At 46.9% G+C, this 15350-nt stretch overlaps 1 protein-coding gene across 7 annotated transcripts in view; it reads right to left on the reverse strand.

Annotated features, from left to right (window-relative positions):
* Positions 1–13918, reverse strand: part of LOC122364794 (death-inducer obliterator 1-like) — a 37209-nt gene extending 23291 nt beyond the window's left edge. For 2 of the 7 annotated variants that reach the window (XM_043335538.1, XM_043335537.1), the window contains exons 1-2: positions 13754–13889; positions 12352–12846 (exon numbers count right to left, since the gene is read on the reverse strand). In XM_043335538.1, the coding sequence (XP_043191473.1) occupies positions 12352–12508 (157 nt within the window). In that variant the 5' untranslated portion in view covers positions 12509–12846; positions 13754–13889. Of the gene's footprint in view, positions 1–12351; positions 12847–13656 lie in introns of all 7 variants that reach the window. The other 5 variants (XM_043335534.1, XM_043335531.1, XM_043335536.1 and 2 more) reach the window with 3 other exon arrangements.
* Positions 13919–15350: the final 1432 nt, after the last annotated feature.

Genomic DNA, 15350 nt, shown 5'->3' on the forward strand with positions numbered 1-15350 from the left:
TGAGTTAGAGGTGGGTGGTAACATATGCCTCCCCCCCTCCCCCCCCCCCCCACCAGGGCGAAGTTGGCTGAGACCGCCACTGGGGCGCGGGTTAACCATGTCATAAGCCTTTGCGATGCTTGAAATATTGCATAAAGACGACAAAACGGAGCATGTCCATTTTATGATTTATTTTAAACTTTCACGCCACCCTTGAAGCTTTGTATCACCAGGAAATCGTGTTTCAATGCACTGTACACTGTACAGTACACGAGTGCGTTGCTACCATATGGTAGCAATGGTACCATATGGTACCATTGCTACCATTGCGTTTTCAGAGTTCTGACAGGACGTGGTAGGTTAAAGTGCTATGTATCACTTTAACCCTCGCCGGTGTAGGGGGGAGGTGGGTCGAACGGACTCCCGTAGTTTTTTAGCGAATAACTTGCGTTATGCGTAAAAAGCTACCGATCGCAATGAAACTTACAGTACCCTCGAGTTGATCAATTTAACACCCACCCTAAAAATTTCATGACCCCGACCCAAATGACCTTTGAGCTATGACCTCTTTCTCAAGACTATTGATGGCCGGAATCGTGATTCGGCGTATGTCGGCTCGCATTAGCAGCGCGTTTGCAGTCTTTTCGTGGTTCCAAGCGTTCAAACATGCGATATGATGTTTGTCCCACGCATTATGGTGGGTGTCAAGATCACCTGAAGGTCAAGTCAGGTCATTGGTTTTTGATGACCTTGGCTCACTTTTTCGCGTTTTTCATGTTGCTATTCCACGATAGATCGACCCCCCCCCCCCCAAAAAAAAAAATTGACACCCACATATTTTATTTTTCGTTTAAAACTGGTCTAAGGTGTTGTGTTGTGGTCCAACCCCCGCACGGCTGCTGGCCGCGCCTGCGCGCGCCCCTGCCGCCGCCACCGCAGCGGGGCGCGAATGAACATGCGCAGCCAGCACAAAACATCACTCATCTACGGCATCGCAGCAGTCGGCGTTCCCATTTGTCTGCCAAATACTACACTATAGTCATTGTCACAGAACGTTAAAACGTTACAAACGTTACAAAACGTTACAAAAAACGTTAAAACGTTAAAAGAAATTGTGGACCACTATTTGCGCAATAGGAGTGCAGTCTTTGTCTGTTTTCTGGACGCTAGAAAGGCGTTTGATCGCGTGAACCATTGGACTCTATTTGATAAGCTGTTGAGTAGGGGAATGGATAATAGCGTTGTAAGGCTCCTCGTTCGGTGGCGAGACTCACAGAGGTATCATGTGCTTTGGGGTAAAACCCTCTCTGAGGAGTTCTCTGTGACGAATGGCGTAAGGCAAGGCGGGATACTCTCTCCGTACCTGTTTAATGCTTATACCGACCAGCTGTCAGAAAAATTGGACTTGAGTGGTGTAGGATGTCATTATCTGGGGAGTATAAACCACCTATATTATGCGGATGACATGGTGCTCCCATCCCCTACGCCACAGGGTCTGCAAAAAATGGTTGACATTTGTGCTGACTATGCAGGGAATCATGATATTGTGTTCAATACCAAGAAATCAGTGTGTATGTCGATTCTGCCTCCACTGTTTCGAAATATGATCCTGCCTGATATTGTGCTGTGTGGAAATGTTCTAGCTTATGTTGATCAGTACAAATATCTTGGCTTCCATATCACCAGCAGCCCCAAGAAAACTGATGATCTGGAAATCCAATATCAGTATCGTCTTCTTTGTTGTCGGGCAAACTCCCTGATCAGGAAATTTGCAATGTGCTCATATAATGTGAAACGGTACTTATACTCTACGTATTGTTCTAATGTACATGGTGTGCATCTGTGGCATTCTTATCGCTCTTCTGTGTCAAGGAAATTTACTGTTTGTTTCAACAATGCAGCTAGAATGTTCTTTGGTTATCATCGTTTCTGTAGTGCGTCCGACATGTTTGTGAATGAAAGAATCGATAACTTTATGGCGATGTATCGAAAGGCCGTCTATGGATTCATGACTCGCCTGAGCCAGACGGACAACCGAATCGTATCCTCCCTATATGAAAGTGATCTGGCATGTTATTCATCGATTCGGAGAGCGTGGTGCTCTGCCCTGTACAGTGCACTATGGTTGGAAACGGCCTCACGGATGGCCGTGGGCAATCTCGGAATATATGTATATTTGGGGTGTCATTCTGTTGGAAATTGATGAAATGTTTTGAATTGGGCAGAAAAAATTATTTAGTTGCGCATTTAGTCTCCATTATTGTACGTGGAATCGGGAGTTTCTGAGAGTGGCTTTTTTGGTGCGCCGTCAAAGGTTTAAACAACCGCGCTGGTGATAGCATGTGGAGTACCTCCATGACGTTGTAAAACTGGATTATTATATATCAAAATAATCCTTGTTATGTTGGCTATCGAGTGGAGTGACTCTTTTTCCCATGCGTGTTCAAAATCAGGAACGGCATTGCATTCTGTTTGCAGTGTCACCACAGCAATATTTGCAAAATTACGTTTATGTTTCATTGGACATACAAAAAGTTCTCCATCGACCTCCATTGAGCTTTTTGGCAGAATAAGTCTCTGTTCAATTCTGCGTAAGGGGAACGTAAAAGCAGACTGCGCACTTGTGCGCAAAATCGTCCGTGAAGCTTCATCTCCCGAGGCGTACCTACCCGTCGCTTCGTTAGCACCAGGTCGGCTCGTCAGTCTTGCAATCGCTTATCCTTATAAATGATGGTAAGAAGCAGGGTTGCGGAGTCGTGGTGGAGCCAAATCCGACTCCGACTACGACTCCGACTCCTGACTCGTTGCCATGACTCCGGCCGACTCTGTCTCCGACTCCGGACCCCTGCCAGTGTTTCGGAGTCGTGATGGAGCTGTTCCGATTCGGACCGACTCCGACTTCCACTGCGGGCTCCTGACCGACCCCGACTCCGACTCCGACTCCTGGCTCGTTGCCACGACTCTGGGCGACTCTGGCTCCGACTCCGACTCTGACTCCGACTCTGACTTCGACTCCGCACCCCTCGTAAGAAGTAACTGCTCGCCGCTGCACCTGGAGTATGGATATCGTGCAAACGTGTATGGATATCCTGGAGTATGGATATGGATATCCACCGACAGAGCAGACATACAGACATGCTGTAAACGCCATTACACTGCCAATACCATGGCAAATCAAATGGCTATCTATGGTTTTTGATCATCGTTCTACATTTCCCAAAATCTTGAACTGAATGTTGGCAATTTCTCGTGACTACTTCACGACCATGATGCATGCATTTCTGAAATTGATCTTTTTTCAACCAGCTACGTACTCGTATGATAAAATGAATGTCCCCATCGTGTTCTACGCCCAAAAGTACCCATAAAACATGTGTCATGCATGGGCTGCGAATAGGTACCAGTTTTAATTTTCGGGGTTATGTGCTTACCTGATTGACCTGACTTTGACCCTGGCCAGTGGCCTATGTTTGACTGACCCCTACATTGATCTGACACTCTTTTAGCACTTATATGAAGGGTTGTGACAGTTGTGACAGATTGTTTAGGACCAACTGATGACTGAATTTATTTAGGACCAACTGATGACGATATAATCGAAACGCGAAACGCGAGGCACCGATTGCGAGGTTCTAAAGTCCATGCTACTGAAAACCCGATTTCAAGTGTTTGACCTGACCTTGACCCGACCTGTGACCTCGAAATTCAACTTTAAAGTATTCATGTGAATCGTCTCGTCGCGTTCTTCTTTCGTTTGCCGCGCCTCGTGCGCTTCGCTGCGCCCATTTGTTCGCGAGTTATCGGCTGGGGGCGTTGAACGCCCCCCCCCCCCCGGGCAAACGGCGGATGGGGAAATACCCCAGCAACTGCCGGGTTAATCTGACGCATGTTTTGTCATTTGATCGTCATTTTATTTCTTACTTTTTTGCCCAATCTAAAAAAAAATCATAAATACTCTTTCTCCAAATTTTTGACCGTTTATGACCAATAGTAAGACACTGTGCGTCACTACGTTGATATGTCTTGCCATAAAGCATAACAACAATATCCATTCAGTAATAGCAGTATTCAAAACATGTTCAAAATGCCTCGCGATATCGATAACATAACGAAAGACATAGGCGACTTATAACATACTTGCAATGATGACGTCACACACGCGTGACGTGACGTGACCTCGTCATTTCTGAGTTACTGTATGATGCACGAAAGACACTGGTATACCTATGCAAAGTTTCATCGCAGTCGGTCTACGCATTAACAAGTTATGGGCAAAACATTTTTTCGCGTTGACCCCCGGCCATCCGTGAGGCCGTTTCCAACCATAGTGCAGTGGTACAATTTTGATGTGATGTGACTGGTACTGGACCTCGAGTCTGTCAAATACAGTTCTCTCTCTCTCTCTCTCTCTCTCTCTCTCTCTCTCTCTCTCTCTCTCTCTCTCTCTCTCTCTCTCTCTCTCTCTCTCTCTCTCTCTCTCTCTCTCTCTCTCTCTCTCTCTCTCTCTCTCTCCTCTCTCTCTCTCTCTCTCTCTCTCTCTCTCTCTCTCTCTCTCTCTCTCTCTCTCTCTCTCTCTCTCTCTCTCTCTCTCTCTCTCTCTCTCTCTCTCTCTCTCCTCTCTCTCTCTCTCTCTCTCTCTCTCTCTCTCTCTCTCTCTCTCTCTCTCTCTCTCTCTCTCTCTCTCTCTCCTCTCTCTCTCTCTCTCTCTCTCTCTCTCTCTCTCTCTCTCTCTCTCTCTCTCTCTCTCTCTCTCTCTCTCTCTCTCTCTCTCTCTCTCTCTCTCTCTCTCTCTCTCTCTCTCTCTCTCTCTCTCTCTCTCTCTCTCTCTCTCTCTCTCTCTCTCTCTCTCTCTCTCTCTCTCTCTCTCTCTCTCTCTCTCTCTCTCTCTCTCTCTCTCTCTCTCTCTCTCTCTCTCTCTCTCTCTCTCTCTCTCTCTCTCTCTCTCTCTCTCTCTCTCTCTCTCTCTCTCTCTCTCTCTCTCTCTCTCTCTCTCTCTCTCTCTCTCTCTCTCTCTCTCTCTCTCTCTCTCTCTCTCTCTCTCCTCTCTCTCTCTCTCTCTCTCTCTCTCTCTCTCTCTCTCTCTCTCTCTCTCTCTCTCTCTCTCTCTCTCTCTCTCTCTCTCTCTCTCTCTCTCTCTCTCTCTCTCTCTCTCTCTCTCTCTCTCTCTCTCTCTCTCTCTCTCTCTCTCTCTCTCTCTCTCTCTCTCTCTCTCTCTCTCTCTCTCTCTCTCTCTCTCTCTCTCTCTCTCTCTCTCTCTCTCTCTCTCTCAGAACCCTCATATTGTATCTCTGAGCACTACAAATAATGAAACTCATAAGCCACCAAAGACACAAACTATAAACAACCGCATATTTGAGCCTCCGGAACACTAATTGGCCAACACTCAATGGATCTGTGTCAAACCCAGAACTTCTCAATAGCCTCTCGGCTCTCGTAAGTAGACTCCCGTCCTAGGTAAGTACGTGGATAACTTCGTGGAAGTCGTTAACGTCGCCAGACGTTGGTTTATGGTCCTATACAAGGTGTGCAAAAAGTTCTGGCACATTTCTGTGTTTCGACAAACGAATGCAATCGAAGTGAATATTTTCAACACTAACACCAAATACTGTTTTGCAGCATCAAACCGGATATTTTCGATCACTCCCTCAGAGGCGATCGAGGCGATGACCTTCTCCACACGGAGGCAGAAAGACTTGCATCTCTTGATGACGTTGGCGGGGTCCTTCGTCTCCCACGTCTTCACGATATGCGTCTTCAGGGCCTCCAGATTGGGATGGGACCACTCCCTAGACCTTCTCCTGCAATACGCTCTAGATGCTTTAGTTGAGGGATTTCAGGTCGGGTGACTAGAGGGGAAAATATCTCCATAAAACAGCAATGGTTTCTCCCCCGAGCTACTCCGTTTGCTTGTGCTGGATGGAAATTGTGCTGTTTGCGGGTGCTATGTCCTGCTGGATAACGAATTTGACTTCCGGATACGTCTTCAGGATCCATGGGATGACGTCACTGGCAAGAAGACGCTCATACATCGTCCTATTCATCTTCTCACCGGCGTTAATGAAGACGATTGAACACTTTTTCTCGCCCGATCCGTTGGTTGTCCTGGATGACCTGAGACACGGCAGTCACGTTTTCAGAGTTCTGACAGGACGTGACTTGCCTGACCTGGGGGTATCCTCCAGGACCTCCCCTATTCGTAGCTGGCTTTGATACTGCGTTATTCTTCGCAGGGGGCTCCAAAGTTCACCGCAACCTGCTCAACAGTCATGCCCGATTCGGCCGCCACGCGCGAGCATCCAATGACAAGGTTACGTTTAGCCTGCCTACCCATGACTGGCCGCTAATGGTCTGCTTCGTTTGACATCTGGTTGCGTAGCAGGATCATTGAAGATAATGCGTGGGGCTATTGGCTGCCCGGAAAGCAGCCGCAGCACGCGTAGGAGCGCTTGCTGTGAGAGTGGCAACTTCTTGCGCACCCTGTATGGTGCACAACAAAGCCTTATCAAGCCAGTCCCAGTAATCGGCCGGAGGTCAAGCAGCTTGCACCTGAGCTTGGTCGCTCGTCGTTGAGAGCACCGCCACCTGCTCCATACGAGCCCGCTTGACTTACACGTATTGGAAGTGTTAAGAGGACTTAGTAGCGGCATGTTCTGTAAAAATGCAGTGATTAGGGGAGGTGAATGGCTGGGTAATACAAAATCGAATCTCAATGGGGGGGGGGGGATTTGGCAGCGACTAGTCTGGAGAGCGATCATGTTCCATATTTACACAGACGAATGATGTCTTATGTACAGGGTCTCCCAAAATTAATGTCATACCCTCCCACAACCTTTATTTTGCCTTCTACGGCGCATTATCAAAATAATTTCGCCGGTACTGGCTCCCAGACCATAGTAGCTAAATTCTAGTCACGTGACCTTCGAATTTTTGTGACCCTGACCGGTCAAGGGGTTTACGGAGGTCATTTCCGGGGCAGTACCCAGCGCGCACGGACCAGGTGTCCAGGATGGCAAACCTGCAGAGCAAATCGTCCCGCAGCAGGACAGTCAGCATGGTTGCCGGCGGCATGACCCACGGCCAGGTCGCCGAGGCACTGGGCATGAGTTGCTGTACGATTTGGCGCTGGTTGTCACACGACAGAGGCGGATAGACGTCTGAGAACAAGCTAGGTCGCGGCAGGAAGACTTCCGCCAGCCGGGTAGCCCAGATCGTCATCGCGAAGTGCGGAGCTAAAGACTTATCCACAAGGAAACTGGCAAGGAGACTGATTGCCAACAGTCATCCAATCTCCAAGTCGATAACCGATCGGTACCGGAGGTTGTCTCTAAAGCTGAAGCCCACCAAGCCACGTCTCCAGCTGATAGCTTCTGCTGAACATGTCCAGGGCCATCTTTCAGCAGGTCGGCGCCCCGGCTCATCGAGCTAGAACGACGCAGGACTGGTGCAGATCTAACTTCCCAGCATTCTGGGAGAAGGACAAATGACCGGGAAATAGTCCCGACCTGTCGCCGATAGAAAATCTTAGGCGATCGTCCGGTAAGAGGTGAATAAAATGGCACCAGGATAATCTGAAGGCACGCTGACCAGGAACGTTCGATCTGTTTGGTCCAAGATCAGTCCACAGAAGCTGGACATGTTGATGTCTGATGTCCCGAACCGTAGCTTGCCCGCATTAGGGAGAAGGTGGGCTACATATGTAAGAAAAGCGCACCTCTCGTGTTTGTTATTTTCATGCAATTGCAGCTGGAAAGGTGTGAAATTATTTTTTGGGACACCCTGTATGTTAGGTCATTCTTGACCAATTTGAGGACGGAAATGTGAGATGAGCAGATCGAAAAACATGCGAGGACTCGGGCTTGGCGATGCATCTCACATAACATAACCAATAGCATGTTCATTATTCAATAGGGTGAGTCAAAAACATAAAGAGTTTTCCTATTATAATGCAGAACCCCGCGGATTACATTTTCATAAAACGGAGCTAAAATTTTCCTGGTAATGTTTTCTCATCGAGCGTATTGGTGAGAAAACACTATCAGAAAATGTTTTAGCCTAGTTGCATGACATCTTCATGTCGCGCAGACACTTGGAAGTTTGTCCGTATCGAAGGTATCAGGCTGAGGCATTGCAGTCTCCAATGGCTGAGCGCAATTGCGGGCGGCGGCTAACACCAGGTGGCGTGGGAGACTTTTCTTCGTTCACTGTTCGAGCAAATAGACGGTGTTTTATGGTGATGAACGGCGCATTTTCGCTATGTCCTCCTTATCTGAGAGTTTTTGCCTCTATCCCCAAATCCCAACCAATCCTCAACTGTGGTGTGAACTATATTGAATCTTTGCTAGCTTCGCGAACATGCAGCTCGCCTATCGTGAGATCTCTTTAATCGCTAACCCTAACCTTGAATAAAGGGAGTCGCTCCGACGCTGTGTTGAAAGAGTGCCGTCTCGAAACACGTACCAGCACATTAGCGCTACATTACGTCCGAAAGCACTGCCGATGTTAACACTGAAATTTGAAGCCGTTAAAACCGCATGCTTGAATCTAGGAAAATCAGGAACAATGTTTACACGTCGTTTAACGATCAACACCTGGAGCAATGGATGCTCCATGTCAGATAACCTGGGCCTTACTGAAATATTTCCATAACATCACTTGCAAGGGGAGGGCGGATATTTTGAGTCCAATCCAATTACAGTCTACACTTTGTACAAAAGGGTTCGGTCAGCTACTGCGTCTCTGACACGGCTGACAAAGTTGCAAAAAGTTATTTGAGGTTGGGCCATTCAAAGTGACCTAAGAAGTGATAGTCATTATTTGTACACAATGCGTGAAATTGATGGGGAAATGCGGTTTTCCGCTATTTAAGAAAATGTCCCGGAGGCGAATATCCCCCCCCCCCCCCCCCACTCCCGATCGCGTCTGCGCGGATGTATGGACAGTGGGCACTATGCTGAGATCTAGACGGTTCTGAGTTCTGATCCCTGTTGAGGTCAAACAATTGTTCTGCTCACGACAAAACGGACGTCATACTGCGAAAAGAACATTTAAAACGCAATACACAATGATAAGCTTTTTTGTGACGCTGTTTATTATGCCTGAAACGAAAGGAACATCACAACTGAACAAGTTTAAGGGAGAACATTACCTTTCTTATTTCTCAAGGAAAAATTGAGGCGTCATGCTATTTTTACTGTAGCTTCTATAAAACAGGTACGACATTTTTTAAACACATTTCCGTACGTAAAAACGCAATTTTTAGCAAGAGAGAAGCAGTTCTGCAGCACCTATGGAAAGTACATTGTCCCTCTCTATTAAAAAATTGCATGGTATGGCACTTTTGTTACAAATAAGGACACCATCTTTTTTGTTTATCGCCCCTTCCTAGACTAAAGGACTTGCTTAATCAACCCTCGCCGGACCTATTGGTTTTCTACATACGCGCCGGCCGAGGGGGGGAGCGGGTACGACTCCCCCCTCGCTGTTTCGCCCCTGGTGGAGCTAGCGCGTCGCGGGAAAAAACGAGCGTGTGCGCCGTTACGAGACGCAGAGATTGGTACCCGATTTTACGGTCCTAGGTCAACCGATAACCTCTGAGGTCAGGTCAAGTGCCCCAAGGTACGGTTCAGTTTTTGGTGAATAACTTCGCAAAAAACGGCCGCAGAGCCACGATTTTGGCAGCATCGTGTTCGCCTCGCTCAGGCGCATCGAATGATATACTTTTTGTTCGGGTCAGGTCAACTTAGGGTGTTGACCTCAGGTCAAGGTCAGGTCAGCACCCCCAGGTCACGAAGTTGGTTGAAAGAGGTCATGTCGCATATCATTCGATTCGGCAGGTCTTCCTGAGTCCCTTGGTGGCTTTCCCGACTCGCTAGCTCAATTTGATCAAGAGTTATTGACGAAAAACTAATATGACCTTGATGACGTCATAAATGACGTCAGTGTCACGCAAGGTCAACATTGCAAAAGTGACGCATCTAACTTTGCAAGGAGTGCATCAAATCACGATTCTGTGTGCTTGAGATAGTTGGAGATCGTTCCCGGCGCCAGAATAGCAGTTTTCATTTTTCCCCATTGACTTATAATGGCGAGGTCACGAAAATGACCTGACCTCATATGACCTTTAGGGAAAATCCGAGATATTCAAGTTGTGAGACTCATAATGGATACTAGATCCTGCAAGTTTCATTTCCCTGTGACATCTCCTCTCGCAGTGAGGGCGTTGCGAAGTTGCCACATCTGATGACCGTGCAGAGGTTCACTTATGACGTCATAGGTCAGTGACCTGACCTGACCCAAAAATGCGGTTGGTGCCAAAAGATCCGGCTTGAATCAAAGGTCAGGTATGCCAAGTTTCAGCTCTCTATCGCTAGCGTGTTCGGAGCTATCGCGAAAAAAACATATAAGCACCCGCCCCCCCCCCTCGGCCGGCGAGGGCTGACCCGCGCCCCGTAGGGGGGCCGAAACGCCCCCTTGTCCTTTTCCGTCGATATCTCCTAAGCGGCTGGAGATATCGCCACCAAACTTTCAGGACCCCTCCGGGCATCAATTTTACACATTGTGACCAAAAAAAAAAAATTCCAAAGGCTATGATAGGTTGGCCACAAATCACGTCAGAACGACGTCAGGTACCGTCATTTTCGACCAAAAAAAGACTTTCGCGAAGTGTGGCTGAAAATTTGATCTTTGATGACTTCTGGTGATCTGCTGGCCTTTGACCTGACAAAAAATGACCGAAGAACTGTCTTCGTTATTATTGATGCCCTTTAACCCGCGCGGGGCTGGGGGGGGTAAATTTTACCCCCCCCCCCCCTCGCGAATTTTTGCGATATCTCAAAAACGGCGGCGCGCAGCGCCGCCAAACTTTCAGTACCTTTTCTTACATCAATTTGACACGTTCCCTGAAAATTTGAGCGAAATCCGTCGGAAAATTTTTGAGAAATTGACGTTTTAGTGACGTCATGTTCGCCATTTTCGCCTCAAAAACGGCAAAAGTTCAAACGCCGCTAACATCTTCATTTTTAAAGGAATCAAGACGTAACAAAAAAGATTATACGTAATTTTACTTTGTCTATCAAATGGCTATCTCGGTTTTTTGAAAATTTTGGATTTTGGCCTAAATTTTTTTTCAAAAAACTGACTTTTTTGGGAAAATCATTATAAAATCCAAAATTTTGAGTCTATCGAAAAAAACCGGAATATATGTCAGAGAAGTGGTCTATGTGCACCTACATACCAAATTTTAGAAGAATCGGTTCAAAAATGTGGGAGTTATTCAAAATTTTATGACGTCACGACACACAATTTTTTTGAAAATGACTTTTTTGGAAGTTCTAGACCTCGTACGGAAACAAAAATAGCACCATTCGATTCGCCGTGAAAAACTGCATCAGATAGACACCTTTTTAGGCCTTAACAACCAACTTCAAAATTTGACCTCACTTGACCTGACCTTGACCTGACCTCGACCTGAAATTTATCCAGAGGTGGTCCATATCACTTATTGAGTGTGCCTATTGAATTCTATGAGTAAAATGACCCATAAAACATGTGTCGCACATGCCCTTTTCTATATTTTGTTTTTGGTGACCTGACCTGACCTGACCTTGACCTTGACCTCTGAATGATATTGTATGCAACAAATATTGTCTTGGTAGCCTAAGAACACGTTTTGGGCGATCAGTCTCAGTCCATGACTCCATTCTTCGGCAACTACGGTGCAAGGCCGATACTGTAGAAACTTGCAATTTGTACCCTTGACCTGACCTTGACCTTGACCTCAAACTTTAAATTAAGTACACGTTTTTTGGTAGTTCGTGATGAGAGCTTTCGATTGGCGTTTGAATTTTCCAAATCGGACCATTAGTTCGGGAGATAACAGGGGGGGGGGTAAAATTTACCCCCCCCCCCCCCCCCCCCCCCAGCCCGCGCGTTCGGCTGGAGACCCCAGCCCCGCGCGGGTTAACATGCCGCTTATCACGCGTCACTACATGGCCCAGGAGCCGAGTAAGACGGGGGGGGGGCCTCCCCTTCCCCAGCACGACATGGAAAACACAGGCCACCAGCACGGCGCGGGTTAACAAATCAAAGCATTTCCCGATTGACCCAAGCAATTTCCAATCAGACCAGTGGAGTCTTATTAGAGCCACAGCATCATCTCTGGATCGTGGCACCAACATTGTTGATCTATTCATCAAACTTGTAACTTCAGGTATGCTTCGACAATGGACATGCATATAATAAGTCAGATTATAAATGTCAAACCAAGCTGGTATTCATCGATATGCCCATGATGACGCATGCAGGCCGCGGGCCGCACCATGAGCTCGCTGGCTGCACCTTGGACTGACAGCCTGTCACCAGTAACAGACTCACCTCGCTTGAGGATCTTGAGCCAGCTGTTGACGATGCGCCGGTGTTGGTGCTTGTGCTTCAGACACCACGCGGAGAGTGTCTGGATGCTGTCGGCTGTGTCCTTCAGCTGAGCCAGCCGTTTCTCCAGCTCCAGCTGGCTGAAGCCGCTCATCACCATGTCAGCTGCTGGCACTGCCCACCTCACATTGAGATACCACTGCCACCCTCTCACAGGCACACCGCCAGTGCCACACAGGCGCACCCAGTGCCACAAGCACTGCCCACCGAGCCGGACGAGACCAGGGGTGTCTCACTGCACTGTGAAGTGTCTCTCTCTACTCCACACAGATAACAGACAGCCAACTGCACCACTTTGAATGAAACCTTGTCACTGATGATCTATGTAGCAGCTGCTGATGGGACCAGCCTGTGTAGATACCCCCACATCCCGTTCAGGTAGTTATTGGCCACAGCCTTAGATGGCTCCTCTTCTCAATTGTGCATTGAGTCTTCTTCCTGAAAAACAAAGCATTGTTAGTTGTGTGATTGGTGGTCCTTATACCTACTTATTGCTCCTGGTAAGAGCTTAACATATAGTCACTTTGTAATGATTGATCTGGAAACTTGATGCTCAATTCCATTGAGATGAATGAGGACACATTACTTTTGCAGTGCAATCTTTCAAAAGTTGGTCCAAAAACTTATCATAATTAAATTATGAATTAACTTCTTATGAACTATGATAATTCATAAGAAATATTATCCTTTTAGGTATTGGTAGTCATAATTGACATTTCAAAAATAATTTTCAAAAGATTCCTTCTCAAGACCAGAGACGACCACCAGTCACGAGCTCAATGGAAAATTGTCTAAATGTCTCAATTGTCTAAATGGTGGTGCAACAATCCAGTTGTGTGTGTGTATGTTATCACGATGTATTCTGATAATGACAACTGGTGCGCCATATGAAGCAGGGTTCCTCCCGTCCTTCCATCGAGCCTTTTCCTTGCCGACTGGTGGTAGTGGATGGAACCAGACAAGGCAAGTTGAGAGCGGGACCTACAGGCGAGTTGCCTTTCAACATTCCCCATAGTGTAAGGTAAGGTAAGGTAAAAGCTCGTTACCACCATATTTCAAGCATAAAAAGCTTAGATCAATGTTAAAAAGCTTAGTTCAATGATATTTTATTGAACTAGGTACGACACCAATAACAATTAATGGCTTGGATGCGCTTAATGAAAATGGAAATGAGCATTCATTCAAAATCAAAATGCCATTTCACTTTAACTTTTATTCACCACACCATCAATGAATGACAATACTCACACTAACCTTCCAAGGTTTAAACCGGGGCCATACATGAATTTCTACAAAACCACTCCACATACATCACTGCACAGCATACACACAACTCTGAACTCACTTCCACTCCCTCCTTATATACGGCCTTGCTCCCTCCAATTATTTATAGGATTTATGAAGATTTGGATTTATATCAATATCCCTCTGCTCTTCCCCGCCTCTAAAATCCTATAACCAAATATAACAACACGCCACCACTGGCGTATATTCGAATGCAGTATGAGTCAAGGCTATATAAACCAGGTAGAACGCTCCGGGAAAAAAGTTGGAAACAATAAATTAGTTGCGGCATTCCCTGATGACGCGAATGTGGGTCAGCGGCCGGCGGCCGGCCGCCGCTAACACTGTATGAGGAGGGATGCGCGGAACTTTTGCTTGTTGGTGATTGCGCTAGGCAGTTAAATGGTAATGTTAGGATATGTTTCGAAAGTAAATTGAACGACGCTTCGAACGCCGTCAATGAATTTGCGATACGACGACTATTTGTTTAGTTAGAGCCGGCGAACTTTTACCTTCCGACCGCGCGCGGAGGCGATATGGTGCCACACTGGCGGTTTTTACGATAGCTCAAATTTCTTTTGAGATAAAGAGATGAAATTTGACATGTCCTATCTTTTGATCAAGCTGGATCTTGTGGTACAAGTCGCATATTTAAGGAAGGTCAGGTTGTTGGCCTATGTTGTCGCTCGTGAGCCTCTGCACAGTCCAAAAACAACGCAATTTCTGAACACTCAGTGCCAAGAAATCCTTCACAGAAAGATGACACTTGGCAGAAAGAAGAGTTGTCGGTTTCTTACCGTTCGTATGTGTCGTGTTTTCACAAGAGTTTAGTAAGGTCAGGTCCGTCACGTGACCTCCCCTCATAACTCAATAGGTTTACTATCATAGAAGCGTTTATCAATCGCCGGAAATCTTAGCCAATCCCACTGGACACTGGATCCATACCCACATGGGGCCCTCCTGACTGGCCACTCCCTCTGAAATCCACAATAACATTGGGCTGCGGCCACGGTTATGTATTAATGCTTTTCACTAACAGAAATACAACTTCAACCAGCACAGTGCACGCCGCCACAACAGTCCGACCCACGTCCCTGATATCGACTAGCTCCCGGCCGGATGCACATACGCGGAGCCAATCAGTCCGAATGTGACCTACAGCTTACAATTGCTGTGTCGCATGGCGCATGGCACAGGACGATTCCTAGCAGCTGTCGGCTGGAGTGGAGAAACAGCACGTTGCGAAACACCGCGCCGGCGACAGAGCTCAGCAGGGCTGGTTGGAGGCTGGAGCCGGAGGTAAGGGCGGACACAGGCACAGACATTGCAGGACCAATAACAGGATGTCAGTTAGGGATATAATTCAAGACGAATGATTCAAGACGGACTGAAATAATACACATTTTGCTCACTTGGATACCAGCTTCAAACTTGACGTTTATGTATAGCACCATGGAAACAATGGGCACACAGGAAAGAAACAAAAGATGAGGGTTTTTTAACTCAAGGAAGTAAAACAGCCCGAAGTGCAGACAAGCACATACTTTTGGTAATAGCTATCAGCTGTCCTACTCCTCTTCTCCCTTCATCAACTACTGGACACATTTGAAGCATCATATATAGCACCAATGTCCATAACCAAAGCTTGCAGTAGTTTT

The sequence above is a fragment of the Amphibalanus amphitrite genome, unplaced genomic scaffold (genome assembly GCF_019059575.1).
Source record: "Amphibalanus amphitrite isolate SeventyFive unplaced genomic scaffold, NRLGWU_Aamphi_draft 000698F_arrow, whole genome shotgun sequence".
NCBI lineage: Eukaryota > Metazoa > Arthropoda > Thecostraca > Balanomorpha > Balanidae > Amphibalanus > Amphibalanus amphitrite.